This window comes from Chrysochloris asiatica, unplaced genomic scaffold (genome assembly GCF_000296735.1).
Source record: "Chrysochloris asiatica unplaced genomic scaffold, ChrAsi1.0 scaffold00246, whole genome shotgun sequence".
NCBI lineage: Eukaryota > Metazoa > Chordata > Mammalia > Afrosoricida > Chrysochloridae > Chrysochloris > Chrysochloris asiatica.
In genome coordinates this window covers 1,601,540-1,621,489 of record NW_006408764.1, presented here as the reverse complement: position 1 = coordinate 1,621,489, position 19,950 = coordinate 1,601,540, and the positions used below count along the sequence as shown (strand labels likewise).

Below are 19,950 nucleotides of genomic sequence, written 5' to 3'. Positions count from 1 at the left end.
ACACACTCGCTGGCGAAAAGAAAATGTGATTTGTTATCTAAAAGGGGGTTATAAACAGAGCTCTGATGCTCTTTTCCTCGGTAATGAAAACAGGCGGGCGTACTGGGAGGACTGCAGATTAGAACACAGGGCTTCACTCACCAACTTTTTAGGTGAACCTTCCACAAGGACAGGAAAGGGCATGGGTGGGGGATGGTCACTCATGGGCTTCAGGAGCACTGGGCTCCCCTCAAAGGCTTTGGTGGGGACCTGCCTGCACCTGGGCAATCCCTGGGATTCACTGACATTCACTCAGCCACCCTTCCAGCTGCTCAAATGACTCCATATTTTTTGCCCTGCTATTTTATGGTCTCAGCAGATATGGTACAAGAGGATGCATGTCAAATGGGAGGATTCCCAGGCCCTTGCAAACTGTGGGTGAGGCTCAGGAATCTGCTTGGTATGTATGTGGCAGGGCTTGGGCATGTGGTCAGGACTCCCACCTGTGATCTTCAGGAGGACTAGGTCATGCCTCTTCATTGGAAGAGAGTAGTGCGGACAGTGGCTAGGCAAGGTCATACATGTGAAAATATACTGTTAGCACTGTTAGCTTGCTATGGTGTGGAGCAAGGGCTATGGCAGAATGGAGACAGTAGGGTTGAGTCGGGAAGGTCCCTGAGAAAGCCTCTGGGTCTGGTTTGGCCTGTAAAATGCTTGCGTGTCTACTGTTAGTAACCCCTCCCTTGTGTTAAACAACAGGAAGGCAGTACTATTACCTAATGATTATGTAGGGGCCTTGGCAAAGGGGTCTGGATTTAAGCCTTGACTCCTGAGCAGTGAGTTCAGACTAAGGCTCCAAACGTGGAGGCTGTTCCAGCGGCCCTATGAGGACCCCCTATGAGGACCCCTGGTGTCACCTCCATCTCATTAGTGACGCAGGGGAACCTGACTAGGTCTTATAGCCTCAATGAGATTGACCTCCAGGTTCTGATATTTCCACTTCTAAAACCACCTTTCCCTGAGGGTGCTAAGACGATAGGGAACTGGGCCACCCCAGTGGTTAGGGCCAACTCTACCCAAGGAAGAACTCTCAAGCCCTCCACATGTTTGCACCTCTGCAATCCCACAAGAGGGAAGGGTGCGACAAAATTAGGTATCCTCAAAATCTGCAGTCCATACCCCTGACACACCTCTCTGTTACCTGGTATTTCAGGGGCTACTTTGTTCAGATTGGGCAGAGAGGGCATTACCACTCTGAACTCACATGCATGACCTCCTATGCATGGGCATGCAAGCCTAGATGACATGTGGGCAGGTCGGGAACAGGGTGAAGGAGTGAGCCTGGGTGATGTAGGGGACAACAGTTTTCAGCCATGTTTAGTGCACTGAAAGGTGGCTTTCATGGTTTGGCCAGATGTGACTACCAATTGCCCACTGGCCTCCTATGCAGGGCCCAGGTCAGCCCTAGCTGCACCAGTAAGGATGCTTGGCTTTCCTGTCCTGGCCCACTGCCAATGTAGCTCAGCCAAGAGGGCTGTTTTCTGAGAGAGCCGTCTGTCACCAGTTTGGCAGAGAAGCAGGCAGCAGGGCCCGATGACTGGGGCAGGCCTTCAGGCTGAGGTGGCCACCTGTCCTGTACATCCGGCTCTTCCGATTTGGCCCAGCCTTCATGGCCCTCCTTTTAGATTCACTAGACAGAGCTGCCTCCCCAATTAGATTCCCCAAGGCAGGACAGCAGCCTCTATTAGACTCTAGAACAAAACTTCCTTTCCCCTCCCCAATCAGATTCCCCAGGGCAGGGCTTTGTCCCCACCATCAGACTCCCCAGAGCAGAACTGCCTCTCCCTTTAGACTCCCAGAGCTGGGCTCTGTCTCCTTTGCCTCTCCTCTCACTCCCACCTATGCCTTGATTCAGGTCCTCACTGATGACAGGCTAGGTGGCAGACAGTACTGGCATAGTTTGGTGCTGGCGTCAAGCATGGTGTCCGATGGCCTGCTATCTTCATCTGCCCTAAGTGTTATGGGCACTGGAGCACCTGCTGCCTGTCTGCTGAGCCATGCGAGGTACTGTCTGCTAATGCAGGCCATGGCTTCTCTGGGCTCACACAGTCTGGGTCAGTACAGGATGTAACTACTAAGCCAAGTGTCTGAGGCTAGGGAGGACGACAGGCGGTTTCACTTAGAGATCACCCTCTTGCTATCTTGTCCCAGCTCTGACCCTGTGCACTCCAGGGCTCGAGTCCCTGGGCTGGTGTTGGGGTGGGTTGGCTTGGGGAGGGTTCACCTTGTCTGATCCTTGATGACTCACATGCAGACCTACTGTATTCTGTTTACACAGGGAAGTCTATACCCTACTTAGGATAAAGTGGTCTCTAACCTGGTCCTGGTCCTATGGATTCCTGGTGTGGCGCTGTGGGCTAATGCAAAGTCGTTTGAACTGCAATGTCAGTGGTTCAAACTCACCAGCTGCTCCTTGGAAACCCTATACAGTCGGAATCAACTCAACAACACTTAACAACAACAACAACAACAACCTGGTCCTATGTACCAAATGTCTCCTCTGTGCCCAGCATGTCTGGCTGCCATCTTCCCATCTCATAGGAAAGAACACTGAGGCCCGGCTGTTCCTGGACTCTCTTTGAAGGGTACCTGGCTGGACACACTGATGTTCTGAGCCAGATTTGGTTGCTTCTGGTCTGAGGGAGCTGTGAGTGGGGCATACAGATGAGTCCTAGTATGTGGGCCTGAGGCTTCCTGAACTGGGAGTTGTCTATGATGGGGACACCAAAAGTGGGTGCTATAGGCACTGGGGGTCAATCCTAAGACTGGGGACAGAAAGAGGAGTCCTAGGTCAATATTTGGTGTGAAAGGAAAGTGTAAGTGCATTCCTGGGAGAAGACCTGGCTTGGATAAAGGCACTGAGTTTGAGGCTGAGGTTGTGGCAGAGGCAGGTGCCTCTCTTGCAGGAAGGGGCAGAACATGGCTCTGTATCTGTCACCTCCTGAAGGTTGTTCAGAAGGAGGTGGGTGGTGGGTGATACGGACAAAAAAAATCATCCCTGCCCAGCTTCAAGGTCCTGCTACCCCCAGAAACACTCTGCCGGCAGTCGCTGCCAGCTCTTCCTGGCAGCCCAGGCAGAGCTGGCTGGTGTTCTGGTTAATGGGGCCACCATTAGCACCAATGCCTTTCAGCATGGCAGCTATAAAAGCTGCAATGCTTCCTGGGAAAAACAGTGACCCTGCAGCTGGGTGAAGAGGGGGTGACTAAAGCCCACCCTGCCCGAAGCACTGGTGGGATGGATAGGCAGCAGGCAGACTGATGGATTGGGGAGAGAAGGTAGTGCGCATTGAACAAGTGAAGCCCAGTTGATCCTGTGTGTGTGTGAACAGGTACGTGTTGTCTGTAGTCATACCCGGAACTGGCCATAGCCCTCCCTGATGCATCTCAGGCCCACCCAGGGTCCAAGGGTTGGTACAGTCAGACACAAAACCGTACCATCACCAATGTGGCACCATATGATTGATGTGTCAGAATTGACAGGCAGCACCAATACTGGCCATTCATTTTCCAGATGGTGGCTGGGCCCAGAGAGGGTCTGTGGCCTAGTGCTCTGGGAGCAGGTTCCCAAAACATGAATCTCTCAGCATTGCCCCAATGGCTCTGAGACCTGGATCCTCCTTTCTGGCAGGCCTCCTGAGTGCCTACCCTGTCTCAGATAAGCTAATACCCCTGCCTTGGGGAGTGCAGAAAATTGGGGGTCAGGGGTACGGAAGGAGACCCTTGAAAATCATGGGTCTTCGGTAATCAGGAAGAGAAAACAAGCCTGAGGCCTTGGCAGCCTCTTTGTCTAACTGGACTGGGAGGCCTGACTCCTTCCCGTGCCCATTCTGTACACCTGTCCTAGGAGATGTGTGTGGGAGCAGGTATGTCAGGAAATACTGCAAGGACACAGCACAAGCAGAGGGTCTTGTATGTCTAGAGGCTGGAGGGGCTGCTGAGCTGGGCAGCACACTCCTAGAAGAAGGGACAAATCAGCTGGGCTCCAGGAAGAACTGAGGGCATTCTGGGTGGAAAGGAATAGCATGAGCAAAGGCCGGAGCTAGGAACTGGCTTGGAGTGAGGTGTTCTGTGTAGCTAGAGCACAGGGGAGTGGAGTGAGGCATGAGACTGGCCAGGGAGGAACAGCAGTTGGATCCAGGCTCAGGACTGAGCTTTGCAGGTGGAAGTGCCAGGGTAGGGGAGTTATTTGGAGAAGGGCATGGTCCTCATGGTGGTTGGGAGAGATACCCTGGCTGTTGGGATCAAAGGACTGAGTGAGAAGGCCCAGGGTGAATGAGTGGTGGTGCTGGAATGGGAAGAGGGCAAAGGGTCAGTCTGTGGCCCATAGACAGTGAGGATCAGCTCTGGGAGTCACTAGCTCATTTATTAGTCCACTTAAAACATTATCTGTCCTTCAAGCCCAGGTGAGCTCACTAAGGACAACACACAGCAGTCACTAGACAGTGACGGAAGAACGTCAAGGTGTAGGCAAAATGACTCAAGGGTGGCTTGGGGGATAGGTATCTGGGAGGAAGAATAGGTTTGGGAGGTCTAGGTCATAGCCAGTGAACCCCCTGGCACCCGACCACCTGGCCATGCATCTCTGCCACCAACAGGTACCTCAGGTAGGTCTAACCACTTTGTGCTTCAGTTTTCTCATCAGTAAAATAAGGATAATAGTCAGACCTGTTTCTCTACTGGAGACACCCTGGCTTGGGGAGTTGGATTTTACCCTATCATGCTCCTGACTGATTGTGAGACTCTGGGCCAACAGAGCCCTCTCCAGCCTCAGTTTCCTCATCTGTAGCATAGAGTTGATCATCCCTGTCCTCCCATTGACAACAGAAGAGAAAAGTCTGAAGCTGTTCCTTCTTGAGGATGTCCTGGACCCCTGATCCCAGCCTAAGGGTCTCCTAGGAAGACAGATTATTGATTGTGGAAGACCAGGAATGGATACAGCCTTTCTCTTACAGAGTTAATCCAAGTCAGTGTATTTAAATCTCTAAAAAGTCTTGCAGTCAAGGAGTCTCTTTGGCCGATGCGTTTTCCAAGGAATCTGGCCACCTCTTTAACTGCTAAGGCAACACCAGCTTTGGGGAACACTACTTCAGAGCAGTCAACCTACTTTGGAGGGACCTTATGCTCCTCTTGGGGAACAGGAGCTCATGTCTGCACCCTGTGCCCTACCACTGAAGGGAGCCTTGATTGTTTGCTGCAAAGGTTACAGGCTCTACTTTAGTGCCCTCCCAGAGTGTCTGGGCACCCAGCACCCATTCATATCTATCCTTGATGAAGGTGGGCAGGCTCTAAGGGCTGGTGAAGATGCCTTGGTTCTTACCTTGATGTTGTCCTGCCAGCGATGGACTTTCTGGAAATTCTCTGCAGCATCAGCCAATCTCTGAGGGATAAAGCACAGGGCGGTCAGAAGCCGAGAAAGGCAGCCTGTCCCATGGATGTCCCACAGTGTTCTCCCCTACCTCTTCAGTACAATCTGGGTCTTGCAGGTTCAGGGGTCCCTCCATCCCACCAGAGACCCTGTTTTTTGAAGATTTTACGGTGGTTTGGGTGAAAGCTTACAGAGAAATTAGTTTCCCATTCAGCAATTCATCCACATTTTGTTTTGTGACATTAGTTACAGTCTCCTCAATATAACTGCACTCTTCCCAGTTCCTCCCTGGGTTCTCCATTTCTATTCTTCTTTCTTTCCTGCCCCTTTCTGCCTTCTGAACTTTATTTTTGGGCAAGTGCTGTCCTTTTGGTCTCATATTGTTGACTGTTTTGAGGGATATGTTCTGCAGGGGTGATTTTGTTCACTTTATAAACTTGGTGAAAGCTGGACAATGAATAAGGAGGACTGGAGAAGAATTAATGCATTTGAATTACGGTGTTGGCAAAGAATATTGAAATTGGCACAGACTGCCAGAAGAATAAACAAATCTGTCTTGAAAGAAGTACTACCAGAATGCTTTTAGGAGTGAGGATGGCAAGGCTTTGTGCCACTGTGGATGTTATTGGGAGGGACCAGTCCCTGGAGGACATCATACTTGGTAAAGTAGAGGATCTGTGAAAAAGAAGACTCTGATGGAGATGTGTTGACACAGTGATTACAATAATGGGCTCAAATATAACAACAACTGTGAGGATAGAGCAGGACTAGGTAGTGTACATTCTACTGTACATAGATTCCCTGCATTTCAACTCAGCAGGTCTCCTGCTCAAGAAGCCCCTGGGCTGGGCTGGCACCCCATTCTCTACCCGCTACCAGTGCCACCCCAGTGCCAAGAGAAAAACTCTCCTCATGCCAAGGGGTGATTTGCCACAAGTTACAGAGTACTTCACAGATGTTCCTTTGCCCTTAGTTGGCTCAGGCCTACTCTCATCATCCTTCTCCCAAGCTTTCTGAGCGCCTCTTGGCAGGAATCCCCAAGCCCTCTGTGCATATGGGTCTGGCCCATCTTTTGTGGCTCGTTCTGGCAACCTCCTCCATTGTGGCCCTGTGAGCAGCCACCTTGCCCTTAGAGCATTGCCATGTGTCTGTTCATTCCAGACCTTGTCATTGGGTGTGCCAGTTAATGGTCCAGAGTAGGATACAGACACACGACTGGGTAGAAAAAAACAGGGTAGGGGGAGCTGAGGTTCGGGAGGCTCAGGGCTGTGGGAAGTTGGGACATCAAGAAAGACTGCTTGAAGGCAGCACTGGGATCTGACCATGCTCTGGGCCTAAACCTGGGCTAGCCAGGGGTTGTTGTTTGGCCCTTCCCATGGATCCTGGCGCTCCTAAGGTATCCAGCAGAGTTGAGCACAGTGAAGTCCTGCTATTCATGACTATGATCATGAACTGACAGATCTGACCTTACTGCATATCAAGTGCTTCCCCAGGATAGTGACATACGTGTACCTGCTTCCCTACATGTCTGACATGGGCCTGCTGTGGCCCCTTGACAGACAAGGCTATTCAGGCACAGTGATGGTAAAACAGCTTGCCCAAGGCTGCACAGAATGTGCGCTGGGCTGGGGCCCTAGCCTAGCCCTCACCACCAACAATTCTTCTTGCCCAGCCTATGACTGAAGCCCTTAGGTCACCTCTGTGGGTTCCACCATGCCCAATGAGGGGTAGAGCGCCTGGAGGGAGCTTTTTCTCCATGCCTTCCCAGGATGCCATCTTGGTCCCGGGGGCCCTCCAGTCTCTACTCAGGAGCCCTGTGCACTTTGGTATTTAGGACACCATAGCCCTCTCCACCAAGCCAGAGAGGAGGTTCTAGTAAAGTCTGGCAGCTACTCAGTAAGGGGAAATGGAAGCATGGATGCAGGAGACCAGCTCTTCCTGGTTCCCAGCATGGGACACGTGGGGTTTCCATGGGACTCCATGCAGAGCTTCAGCCTCTACTCACCTGAGGCAGGACACCACTCCTGGCAATCATGGGGGCTGTTTTGAGTCTTCCCTAGTCCCCCTGGATTTGGCTACCCCAGCCCCCTTAAGCCAAGAGGACTGGATGAAGGGGTCTTAGAAGCAGGGAATGACAGAAAGTATCTCCTAGAGTCAAACCCCCTCAACCTTACAACGATGAACCCCTCTTGACCTCTACCTTCCTCCCTTAGTTACTTCACCATCCCCTTGTAGGCTCCATCCTCTGCTCATCCTTGACTTCAGGGAGGGACCCATTCAGATGTGGCGGATGCCTGGGGAGTGGCAGCCTGGGTAAGGGGGGGGGATGGGACCAGCTCAGCAACTCAGCTTTTACAGCCTTGTGCGCCTCAGGCAGACATCACTATCCTCTTCCTCACCTGGTGGCCCACTACCTTTCTTGGGACCCAGATCTTCCTCAGAACAGGCTCAGAGACCACATGGAGCCACTGTCCTTCATGGGGCGGCGGTTGGGGCAAGGTGTGGGAACAACAGATGGAGTTCCTTCTCACAGAAAAGTCAAGGGGCATATGGGCATACAGGCATCCAAATGACATTCATGAAGTTCTCTAAACTGGCCATGGTTCTGAGGAGCCGTCATCCTCTTTTGACCCTACCTCCACTCTTGACCTGGAGGCCAGCTCCTCTACCCCCTCAGGGCTTGACTCCAACCCCAGGAACCACGGGCTCCAAGAACATGGAGCTAGAGTCCTTTAGCTCCACAGCTAAGGGGAGGGACACCCAGAGAGAGAGGGCTCCAACCCCCAGCCTCCTTGAGCTCCCGAAATCCCATGAGTTTGAAGGCCTGGGTCAGCCCGCTGACTCGTGAATAACGTAGTCGCAATAGCCACAGCGAAAGGATTACTTTTAATCCTCAGTAACGATCAAGCCATTATTATTTTTTTCAGTGTTACAGATCAATCAGTCCGTCCCCGGGTGCTGGACGTGTGGGAACTGCTAAACATGTAGGCTTGGTGGTGTGGGAGGAAGGGCTGATGCAGCTGCATAGGGGTACAGTGGACAGGCCATGGCCACATTCAGTCCCACCAGGCTCAACAGTGGAAGAGATACGAGGTCCAAGAGCACCCACCATCATGGTCCACTAGGGAATCCAAGTGGAGACCAGATCTGGCTCTTGGAATCCTGGCCTAGGTCAAATCCCAGCTTTATCTTCTGCTTGCTCAGAAGATTGTCTTCAACCTTGGGTCCTCAATTCCCTATGTGTACATTGGGGATAGTAACTATCCCCTCTGGGGACAGGTAGGAACTCAGCCCTCCCCACCCCTACCCCTGCAGCTACCCATAGGAAGTCAGTCCTCTGGACATTTTCTTGCTGGCTCCCAGAACACTGGCTTGTGCTCACCTCGGGGCCTTCCTCTGTTACTCTACTCTTTCTGCCTGGGACACCCTTGTATCAGCTCTGTTAGCCCAATCACCTGTGCTACCTCCTTTGGAAGCTGCTTCTGCCTTTGCAGAGCAGGATGGACAGGGCACACTCTGAGGGGAGGGATCTCTAATCTTAGCTCCACCTGCTTGGGCCAGGCTGGGCACTCAGAACCTCAGACTCCTGTCCCCACAATGCCCACAACAGTCAGGTCTGCTCTGAAGTGGCCAGGAGACCAAGCTCACAGTCCAGCGCCAATCATCCCCAAAGTTAATTTTAGTGAGTGATCTCCCAATCCTCCGGGCCTTTCTTGTTGGCCTGGGGCAGGCAGGAAAGGGAAGAAAATGGAGGAAACCAGTTTGGAGGTGAGGGGAGAATCTAACCAATAACTCCCGACGGAGCAGCGGTCATGGCTCAGTTGTTTCCAAGGCTCATCCCTGCTTGGGTTCTGAGCATTCTGGTTCTCCTTGCCCCTAGGCCCTTTCACATGCTGGCTCCTACACTACGCACTCTTCCCCAGACTCCTGTGGTCTGGTTCATTCCTTCACCCTTGAGCTGTTAGCTTAAACCTCACATTCTCTTCACGACACTCTCTGATTTCTGCCAAACTCTCTTTGCCAAGCCTCTACTGTATCCTACTGTGGCTCTCAATGAGCCCTCTGCCTGCTCTGCATCCTCAACCCCTGAGCCCCCTAGTCCACAGCTCAGTGGTGGTAGTATCTGGCACCTGGCACATAATAGATGCACAATGAATGCATGCCAAATCAAAGTAAGGGTATCTCTAGGCCTGGATTGATGCCTGGGATCGAGTCTGGCTTTATCAAGCCAGCTGTGTGACCCCAGGCATGTGGCAAAACCTCTCTGAGCCCATTCCTAATGAATGAGGGTTGCCCATGAGAATGTTGCTGCAGTGAAGCCACTGATGGTTTCTTGCCTGGCCCTCGCTATCCCTGTAATGACCATGATATTGTGGGGGTCTGTGGTGGACCTGTTGAGTGGAGCTGCTCACGCCAGCCCTTCATGACAACATCAGGCATTTCAGAGGCTTAATAGAGAGTTTCACTTAACAATTTCTCTCAGATCTGGATCTCTAGGGGCTGAGCTGTACATAAGCTGTGATGGGAGACCCTGAGGCAGAGGCTGGGGCAACCAAGCCCAGAGTGAAGTCACAAGTAAAGATGACCTGAGAACTCTGTTAGAGACTACAAGAAAGGAACAATGACAGGATGACACCAAACACTACCCCTAGTACCTGCCCTGGACCTGGGCTCCACAGACTAGTGCAGTAATTCCACGCCAGGTGAAGAGCTATGCTCTACCTTGACTGATCCAGGTACCTGAGAGATGGGTTCTTTTGTGCCCCCTCCTGTTTAGTGGGGGGACTAAAATAGTGAGCATTTGTGATGTTGCCCAAGACCTCTGGTAAGAAGGTGGTGGAAGGAATATCAAACCCAGGTCTACTTGATATCAAAGCCCAGTGCCGTTGGACAGTGAATGTCCCAGGGGAGTCAGATTTGACCACGTGGGGCCTGGCTGGTTGGGCTCAAGGCTTTCAGACACACACCTGTTTCCAGAGTGATTCCTTTGCCTATCCCTCAGGAGGGAGCAACAGGGGCTGTTCTCCCAGATGCTGCTCTGTGTCCAAGTTTGGAATCACTGGGCCCTGGAGGAGGTGAGCACGGGGGTGCCCTAGGAGCCCCTACCCAGGGCAGCACTGCCGACAGCACTAGCACCCTTCTCCCCTCCCTACCTGTGGGCCCTGTATTAGCTCTGTATTGTGCACTGATAGATACTAAATACAGATTTCCAATTTCCAGAGCTGTTATGGTCTAATGAGTAAATAATATACATATTTAAAACTGTCTAAAAACATATCTGCATAATTAAAATATCTGAATAATAATGAAGCAAGATGTAGCTCAGAGGAGGGAGCTGGCACCCCAGGCTGACAATAGGGGTGGAAGTGCAGGCAGAGTGTGGGGTTCTCCAGACCCTGTGTTTCTTCTCTCCTTCCGGCTACCATGGTTTGAGTGGTCACTTGTCTGTCTACCACCTTCCCCAAGCAGGTACATCTATAGAAGTGGACAAGGGCAGTCCCAACTTGGCCCTTGTCCTCGTAAAACCTGTGGTCTGGTGGGAGGTGCACACGTGGACAGATAGTTCCTACTACCTGAGCAAAGGTTGCCTTTACAAGTCATCTGACTGCCACCAGTCTGAGTGACTCGGTGCACTCAGAGCTTTATGGGCACAACATCACTCACCACAACCTCCTTGAAGGCAAGTCCTATCCCCATCCCTCATTTTGCTGGGTTCTGAGGGATGAACAGGAGTGCACCAAGATGGAGTCCTGGTGTGGTGCGGTAGGATAAGCACTCGACCACAAGGTTGGTTTGAACCTCAAGGTCAGTGGTTCAAACTCACCAGCCACTCTTCGGAAACCCTGTATAGGGTCGCTATTAGTTGGAACCAATTCAATTTCACTTAACAACAACAACAGGATGTGCAGAGTAGAGTTGGACCAGGATCCATAGCTATGCATTCCAGGTGATGAAGAGACAATGGTGGCTTTGTTTTCCTCTGTTAGGTGCACTGATAACACCTCCACCTCTTGAGGTCAGCATAGGCGCTAAGCCTGGTCCTTCCACTCTCCTCACCCATTTTGTCTGAGGCCCCTTCCTTCCTTCTTGCCCCACCCACACTAGACACATTTGGTGCCTGCTCCATGACATATCCGACCTACCCTTTCTGTATTCACTCTGCTTCTAGAGTCAAGATAAAACAACCACTAGAACAAAGGGGGGCTGGGTAGCCCAAAACCCTGAGTAAAACTGCAGCAACCAGAGACTGCAGGGAAAATAACAAACACCCTAACCACACCAAGCACCAGAGAAAGCTGTCATGTGAGGCTCATGCTGTCGTTGGCAGCGACAGGCTCTCTGACCTTTTTCCTTCCAACTGCATGTGTCCTCCACAAGTTGGTAAAAAAAAATTAGCAAAATGGATTTTTTTTTCTTTTAAAAAAAGGTCAGAATATGTGTAACAGGGAAAAACTAATTTGAGTTGTGGCTTTCCTGTGGAGTGGTCTCCTGCCTCTCCACCCTTGGGCCAGGGCTTGCTGGCTCCCCACAGGCATTCTGGGTTTGGTTATTGATTCTTGTACCTCCTCAGTTCTGTCTGAAAGGGACAACCCTGTGTTTAATTTCCCATGAAAAATTTGAAGAAGCAAAAGGTGTTCTGTGATGGTGGAGAAGGCAAGGCCTTGAGCAACTGGGATTGAGGGCCTGGTGACCTTGTTGTTGTTGTCACATGCCACGGAGTTGGATCCGACTCATAGCGACCCTGTACAGGGTTTCCAAGGCTGTAATACTTTACGGGAGCAGAAAGCCTCATCTTTCTCCCATGGAACAGCTGGTGACCTAGAGGGTCAAATTTCAGACCAAACAGGGATTTTCAGAACATCCTGAGGACTCAGGGACAGCTGCCAATGTTGTACTTGCAATGAAGACTCTTAGAAAATATCATTCTCCCCTGTTACTAGAATTTTACCAAAAGATGGATATTTTAATCTCAATAGTAGAAAGATCAAGAACTCTGAAAGGTACTCGTTCCCAAGAAAGGAAAGGAGGTGACATGACACCCTTCAGGTGACAACATATTTTTAAACGAGAACCAGGAAGAGTGGGTTGGGTATGTTGTGGGACATAAGCCCAGAGTGTTCAATGTGGATGGGGTTAGAAAAGGTGGCCGATGGCAAGATCACCTGTAAGGGACCAGCCTAAATGTACAGACCAGTTCAGGGTGCTACCTAAACCTCAGGCCCAGCTGGTTTAGGTTCCAAGGCATTTCAAGGCCTTGCCCAGCCCAAGTCCTGGGGAATTCAAATGGGTGAGAACTTTCTAACCTAGCTGGTACCCTCCCCAACAAGATGCCTGCATTTCCATGGTGAATCAGCTCCTGGTGAGCCAAGTGGAATTTCTCACAATTTTTCCTGTCCTCCCCCCACTAAATTATGAACCACTGTAATTCATCAGTTTCGTTCATCAATTTAAAAAACATGCAGATGACATCAGGTGACAGTAACAGGCTGAGGGCTGTCAGCCATTCTAGCTAGGGGAGCAGGATGATACATCAGCTATCTGAGTGGAACTCAGAACACAGGGCAGCCTGAGGGCATGGATATGCATGTGCTTGTGTGTGACAACTCTCCACTTCCTCCAGGAACTGGGAGGCCAGAGTTCCTGAGGCTCTGCAACTGACCCAGCATATAATTTTGAAACTATCACTCTAACCTTTGTGGACCTTAGTTTCTCACCTGTGAGACTAGAACACTGCCTCTGCCCCCCTTTCAGGACTGGGGAGGGGGGCATGGACAGAGAACAGGACATGGATGTCCAAACCATGTCTACTGGAGTCACAAACCAGACCTTTCATTGACCTCTCCTGACTGCCCCTCCCCTCAGCTTATTTCTCGGACCTGCCAACCTTGGCTTATCCTCATCCTGGAGAGCACCTGGTTGGAAGCTCATGCCAGTGGGCTGTTCTTTTCTGCAGCCCTGCCTTTGCTGAGAACTTCCATCCACTGTTCCCCAGAGCCCTGACGTAGCCTCCAGCTCATCCATACCTCAAGCAAGGATCCAAAACTTATTGGGTTGTCCTACTCATCCAGTCCTATCCAAGATGGGCCATCATTTCCCCAAGGTCATCTGGAAACGGCTCCTCTCCAAAGCTCCCCACTCTCTTGACTCTCTTCACAATCAGGTTTCCCCCCAATCCAAGGCATTCAGGCTTCAGCCCTCCTCAGAGCAATATTTGCCCAGGGGCCTCCCCTGTATCTTCAGGCCTTCCCTTAGGTCCCTGCGTCCTCACCCTGGCTTCTGTGCCCTCTGAACAGTGCTTCCTGGATGCCTTGACCATTCCTCTCTTACCTGCCACCATCCTTTACAAAGCCCTGTGTGGCCTGGTCCTGCCAACCTCACCATTCTCCCACTACACTGTACTTTAATGTCACCTTCCTGCCATGCTTGGGCTCCCCACCCTGTGAGTGCTGCGACTATGCCTGGCCTGCCCTTCCTCTGTCCTTCAACTGGCTTGCTCCTGTTCAGCATTAGGAATAAGGCTGACCAACTTCTTCCGGGAAGCCTAGCTCCCCTGCCAGGATGGGCTTCCAGAATCTCCGGTTACATCACTATCATATACTTGATTCCCTCCCAGACGTAATCCCTGGATGGCAGAGACTAGGCTCATGGCTCTGTGTGTCCCAGTGCTGGGCACAGGCCAGCTCAACCCATAGGTGCTAAGTGGCCTCAGGATCCAGGTACTAAGTGGGTCTCATGAAAATGTCACTCATAGCTCCACCCAGCTCAGGCAGGGCTTCTTGAGTCTGAGCCTCTGCCCTCGAGGAAAGCTTAGCTTGAGTCCTCCAACCCAACCCCCAGACTAGAACAGCTTCGTTCCAGCCCCTGCCTGTGAGGACAGTTTCACCCAAGCCCCCGCCCAGCCACCACGTTCCCTTCCCACGATGTTATTTTTATACTTTTCCCTAAAACACAGCCCGAGCAGGCTCTCCTCGACTCTATTAACATTAGGAATCTAATCAGTAATCAGGCAGCTCATAATTTTCTGATTAGCTCTGATTAGGCCCAACCTCAAGAGAGAGCGGGACAGTGAGGAGGGAGACGGTCCAGAGGGGCACCGGGATGCTCCTGAGAGGGCACTGGTTGAGATGGGGATGAAGGCCAGCAGGGAAGAGCTCTGGGTCCCACTGTCACCTGCCCTGGGGAGGTCATGGGACCTTAAGTTGCACTATGTTAGGCCAGAAATCAGACAGCAAAGGTAGCAGAGGAAGGGCCCCCAGTCCATCATTAGGGACTTAAATAGGTTGGACCTGTGGTTTCAGCACCATGGACAGAGGTGGAAAGATGGGCAGGGAAGTCTGCAGGTTCCACAACTTAGGGGGAAAAGGAATGATGTTTCATGGTGTAACTTTGAGTGATGAGAACAGTAATGAACAGGGCAGATCATCTCAGAGGGCTGTGATGAGTGACCTTAGACATGGAAAACTGACCCTAGCCACTTTTGCTGAGCAACTAGTCAAGACTTGGCTTGCCCTTAGATACCTTGAGGCCAGAGGCCCACTGGTCCCACTGAAAAATGTAGAAGCTAAAGTCCAGAGATTGGAGGGACTGTCAGTTCACATTCCCACTTAGGAGCAGGGCCTAGACCTTCACTTGAGACACCCCGGGCCATGACGAAGCCTCGCTCCTGCCTGATATGCTGAGATGGGAGCACAATGCTAGCCAAACTAGATCTTCTAGGCCTGCCACCTATGGTCCCTGACTCATGACCTGACTCTGGTGGCCACGAAGCCTTCCATTCACTGCCCATCCTCAAAGGCTCAGATTCCTTAGAGCCACATCTTGGAGCCCTGGTCAGGTCAGGGTCAACATGGCTCTGTCCCTATCCCTGTCCTGGGATCACAGGCCACTGCACCTTGTCAGATGCAAGCATGGTAACCATCTGAGTGACCTCTGATGAAATGCATGAGCCTGTTGGAGGAGAAATGCATGGCTAATGCCATGCAAATTGGCACAGAGGCAATCAGCCTGACTCTAAAGCTGCCCCACCGGCCGCAGGCTGGCTCATTGTCTTTTCTGTCAATTTGCATCTCATTGTCCAGAAGGCTGTACTCACTAAAAAGAGAACCAAGCAAGACCCACTGAGTCCTGCCTCCAGCTAGGGTGCAGTCCATGAGTGGGATAGGGCTGCCTTGTAGACTGTCCTGAGAGGTCCACTCCCCAGGGAGCCCTTCCAGCTTTATTACCTCCATCACTATTACCACCACCGCTTACACCCTGTCACCACTGTCAGTGCAGCTCCCATCATCACCACCACTGTTTCCCTCATCACCACTAATGTTCCCATGATCGCAGCCAGTGTTACCCAAAGCCAACATTACTCCATCGGAGTTACCCCAAGCACTCAGCCAGTGTTACCTCCATCACCACTACCATTACCCCCATCATCAATGTTGATCACATCACCAGTTAGCCTCAGTAGTTCACTATCTGATAAATCATTACTGATACCTCATCATCAATTATCAATGTTACTTCAATCACTGTTGACCACCATCGCCTTCATTATATATTACCATCATCTCCTTCATTACCACCATCATTATCACCAACTCTATCACCATCGTCACAGTTATCATTACCACCATCAACACAAATACCATCACCTATGCCAGAACTTTCATCACCTCCCTCATCACCATCCCCTTGTGCCCACCTCTGCTAGCCCCACCACTGCTTCCATATGGTCACCATCACCATTGCACACCAGAGAAAAATCGAATGAACCACTCACTCCTTTGCTTTCTGTGCATCATCAGGACATTAATGAACCTGTTAACAAATGAGTCATTTTCCAGAGAACTCATGAAATCAACTCCCCAAATCTAGCCAGGACACTAGTATTTGTACCTGGATGGCTCAGGAAAGAAACCCTTAAACTAGAGGGTGGGGTGAGTAGCCTCACCCATTCTGGCAGAACCAAAATCAGCTCATAAGTGAACCACCCACAGGAAGAACCCTCCCACTCTGATCAGTGCTGACTGGGGCAGCAGCATGGCCTGTCTAGGGATGCCAGGTGTCTGTCTATCCCTGATCCACCTGGGTCTGCAACTTCCTATTCTCCATGGCTGCTGATGACAGAAGTCCCTCTTGCCCATGTATCACAGCTTGAAGGCCACCTGGCCAAGGCCATCTGTGCATCTGCTCCTGTCTCCAACCTGGTTGTGCTGACTGGGTCTCTCATTCTTGCTGAGTCTGTGTGAGGTGGAGTGACTCTTCAGGGCAGCTCCTCCAGCAGCAGAGATCAAGCCTCTGATAGGGATGGAGCATTTAGTCCCTGATCTCATGAAGCCCACTGGTTATTCCCATTCCACTGACAAAGACATCAAGGCTCAGAGAGGGTGAATCACTTGTCTAAGATCACACAGCAATTGAATGATGGAGCTCAACTGGAAATCAGTTTTGTTCACGATAGGTCTATGCTCTGACCACTCCCTGTCTTCCTGGTTAGCAAGGTTGAGAAATGAGGCTGCTGAGATGAGGTAGGGGGTTCCCTGCAGGGTTCACCCAAGAGTGAGGATCAGCGTTAGATCTTCCCACCTGGTTGTCACTCTGCTGGTCATAGGTGCTGGTAGTGGTTGGGCACTGGCTGGCCTGGGGGCGATGCTGGGGGCGTGAGTGAAAGTGGCAGGCAGACAAAGGTTTGGAGGGGGAAGGTGGGGTGGGCACAAAAGGCTGCCAGGTGGAAATGCCTGGGGTAAAAGCTGCTCTGAATACTGCCTGCATCCTGCTGCTCCAATCAGCCTCGACACTTGGTTATTACGAGGAGTAAAGGCGGCCGGCAGGACAGCTGGAGCCTTGGCGACAACATTTAAGGCGTTTGTCAGAGCCATGGGACATGGGCTGCCAGGCGCTAATGGCTTCTGCTTGCTGCTGCCAAGTGAGAGGAAGGCAGGCAGGCGGAGGCGGTCTTGCTCTTGCCTGGGCCCCATGCCCACCCCACGCTGTGCGGCTGTTCCACGACAGGTAGGGCCCACCTGGGCCTTCACGATGCCTAGCAACGGCCATGGCACCATGCGCCAGCTGGGGAGGGTGGGGCAGCCGCCATACAGCACATTTGGTATGTTGTTGCCACCTCTGCTTCCATTCAGACTTCAACCTGATGCCAATTCTCCACTATGCCATCCCCAGGGCAAGGGCCTCCTGAATCCCAGTTGGCCAAGGTAATCCCACACTGGACTTGGATCCACCTGACTGGGTGGCTTCCACATCCCTGTAAAACAGGAAAATGGGACTATCCACTCAGGGAGCCTGGACACATCAGTGAGAAAGCACAGAATGCGGGTGGACTAGCCATGAAGAGGTCAGGAAGTAAAGTCAGATCAGAGGGGTAAACAGGAGCAGGCTGCCTGAAAGAGGGGAGTCTCCAAAGCAAGCTGCAGGGAAGGGGCATGGGTTTGCCAGAGGGCAGACCTACCCCTGCGTGATGGACTGGGATTTTAAGTCAAAATGCTCCTGAAAGTAGACCAAGAAAACCTATTCCTGGCAGAGCACCCAGGAACTCACAGACCTATGGTCAGGGGTGATTGTCACTGAAGGCTTCGCTACTCCTTACAGCAGTCCTTACAAAGCAGGCTCCATTTCAGATGCAAAAATGGAGACATAGAGGGTTTAGAGTATTTTATCAAGAACTATTCAGTGAGTAAGGGGGCAGACCTGCTACTTGTGCCCAAGAGCCAGGCCCCTCCTTCACCATGACATGCCTTTGCCTCTATTCTCACCAGCTGCTGTCAGGCCCAGATTGTGATGCTGATTTCCAGATGAGGAGACTGAGGCTCAGTTTGCCTGTGATCACAGTGTTCTGAGGACAGGGTAAGAGGTTGTTCCTGGGACTGTGTAACTGAAGCCAATTCCCTCACTTGCTGATTTGCCCCCCTCCCCCACCAGATATCCTGTGTCTCCTCTGAGGATGAAGTGGGCTCTTTAGCTAGCTCCCTGTGGATCAGAGTGCACAGGATGGGTGGACAGCATGGTGTGGGGAAGACTCCAGGGGGACAGGAGAAGGCCTGGACAGTCTGTGCATGGCCTCAGGTTTGCTGCATGACCTCAGGCCACTTGTCCTCCTGTATGGTCTCCAAGTTCTCACCCCTTCACCCGGGCACAGGCTGAGGTCAGAGGTGGCAGAGGGGATCCCTGAAGAAATTGGAGAGCTGTGTGTCCTGCACCAGATTACAAAGGACTACTGCAGTCCTTTTTCCACATGTGGTCAGTGTCTAGCACTGCTGCTAGGCTTGGACTGACCCTCATGGCATCCATACTGGGGTTGGGAGCTGCTGCTGTAGGTTCATGTCAATATTGAATCTGGTGACCCTTTTGGGGCAGCTGCACTTGGTTCTGACTAGATCAGAAGCATGCTTGAAGGAGGGGCCTGGAGGGGTCAGGTCCAGGACCACCCCCAGAAAAGCAGACTTGGAATTCTGAGCTAACTGGCAAGTTCCAGAGATGCCCTTCCATACCCATCAAGAGCTGACTGAAGACTTGCCATGAGCTAGCCTCGCCCAGTTCCATTATATGAAACAACTGGGTCTCACTCAGCAAGAGGTGGGACTCCCTTAGGATGAGGGTGACCAGTGAGTTGAAGCCCATAACTGTACCCCTTCATTCAGGGGCCCCCTGTGTCAGTGTTGTTCTCTACCTTTGAGTCTGCTTCCCTTCCCTGAGCCCATAGAGCCGGTGCTCTTTGGGGCAGGAAGGATGCTGGCACCCCTAGTGCCTGTGCAGCCTCATCCCATTCAAGCACTGAGGCCTCTGGACCACTTGATTCCCAGTCCACTGTTCTGACCAACCAAGACCTGTTGCCCAGTTTCAGGTCTGGATCCTGGCCATGGGGGCCTCCCCTTCCCAGTACTCTTGCTCCCAAGGGACTCCTTGCAGGATACCCCTAAAGGAATGAGGACAAGCAGGATCCCTGTGGCAAGGGCTTCTGGATCTCCACAGAGATACCAGAGATACTGGATGAGTCAGACTCATCCCACAGCAGAGGGGAAGGAGTTCTATTTATCTTCACATTTCTCCCCACAAACATGGGACAGTCAACAGCAAACTATACAACCTTGTGCTTCAGATCCACAACTATCACTTATGGGTATCTACTGAGTGTGTACCTAGGATCCATTACCCTACTTGACTGACACCATCATGAGGCGGTGGTGGGGATGCAGGTGCTACTGGCCCATTTTCCAGATGAAGCAGGCTCAGAACAATACAGTAATGCTCCAAGGTGGCAGACTCAGGAACCCGAACCTCAGTCTGCTCAGCTGCTGAACCCATGCCCACAGCACAAAGCCGCATCAACCACACCTCTATGAGCAGTGATCGCAGCTCTGCAGGCAGGCCCTGCATGTAGTACCCGGCACTTAACAGGGAGAGACATGCCCAAGGTCACATTGAGTACCATGGAGGTAAATCTAGGACTAGAGCCTAGTAAGGGCTGAGGTGCACTGTTGTGAAAGTCCCCCCAAACAGCACTCTGTGGGAAGCCAGGCTTGACTTCTAGGGAAAATTGATCC

The 19,950-nt window shown here is 51.7% G+C and overlaps 1 protein-coding gene across 1 annotated transcript in view; it reads right to left on the bottom strand.

Moving 5' to 3' along the window:
• CACNA2D2 (calcium channel, voltage-dependent, alpha 2/delta subunit 2) overlaps positions 1–19,950 on the bottom strand; it is a 155,434-nt gene that overhangs the window by 23,976 nt on the left and 111,508 nt on the right. The window contains exon 4 of the mRNA XM_006873646.1: positions 5,357–5,416. Coding sequence (XP_006873708.1) covers positions 5,357–5,416 — 60 coding nt within the window. The remainder of the gene's footprint in view (positions 1–5,356; positions 5,417–19,950) is intronic.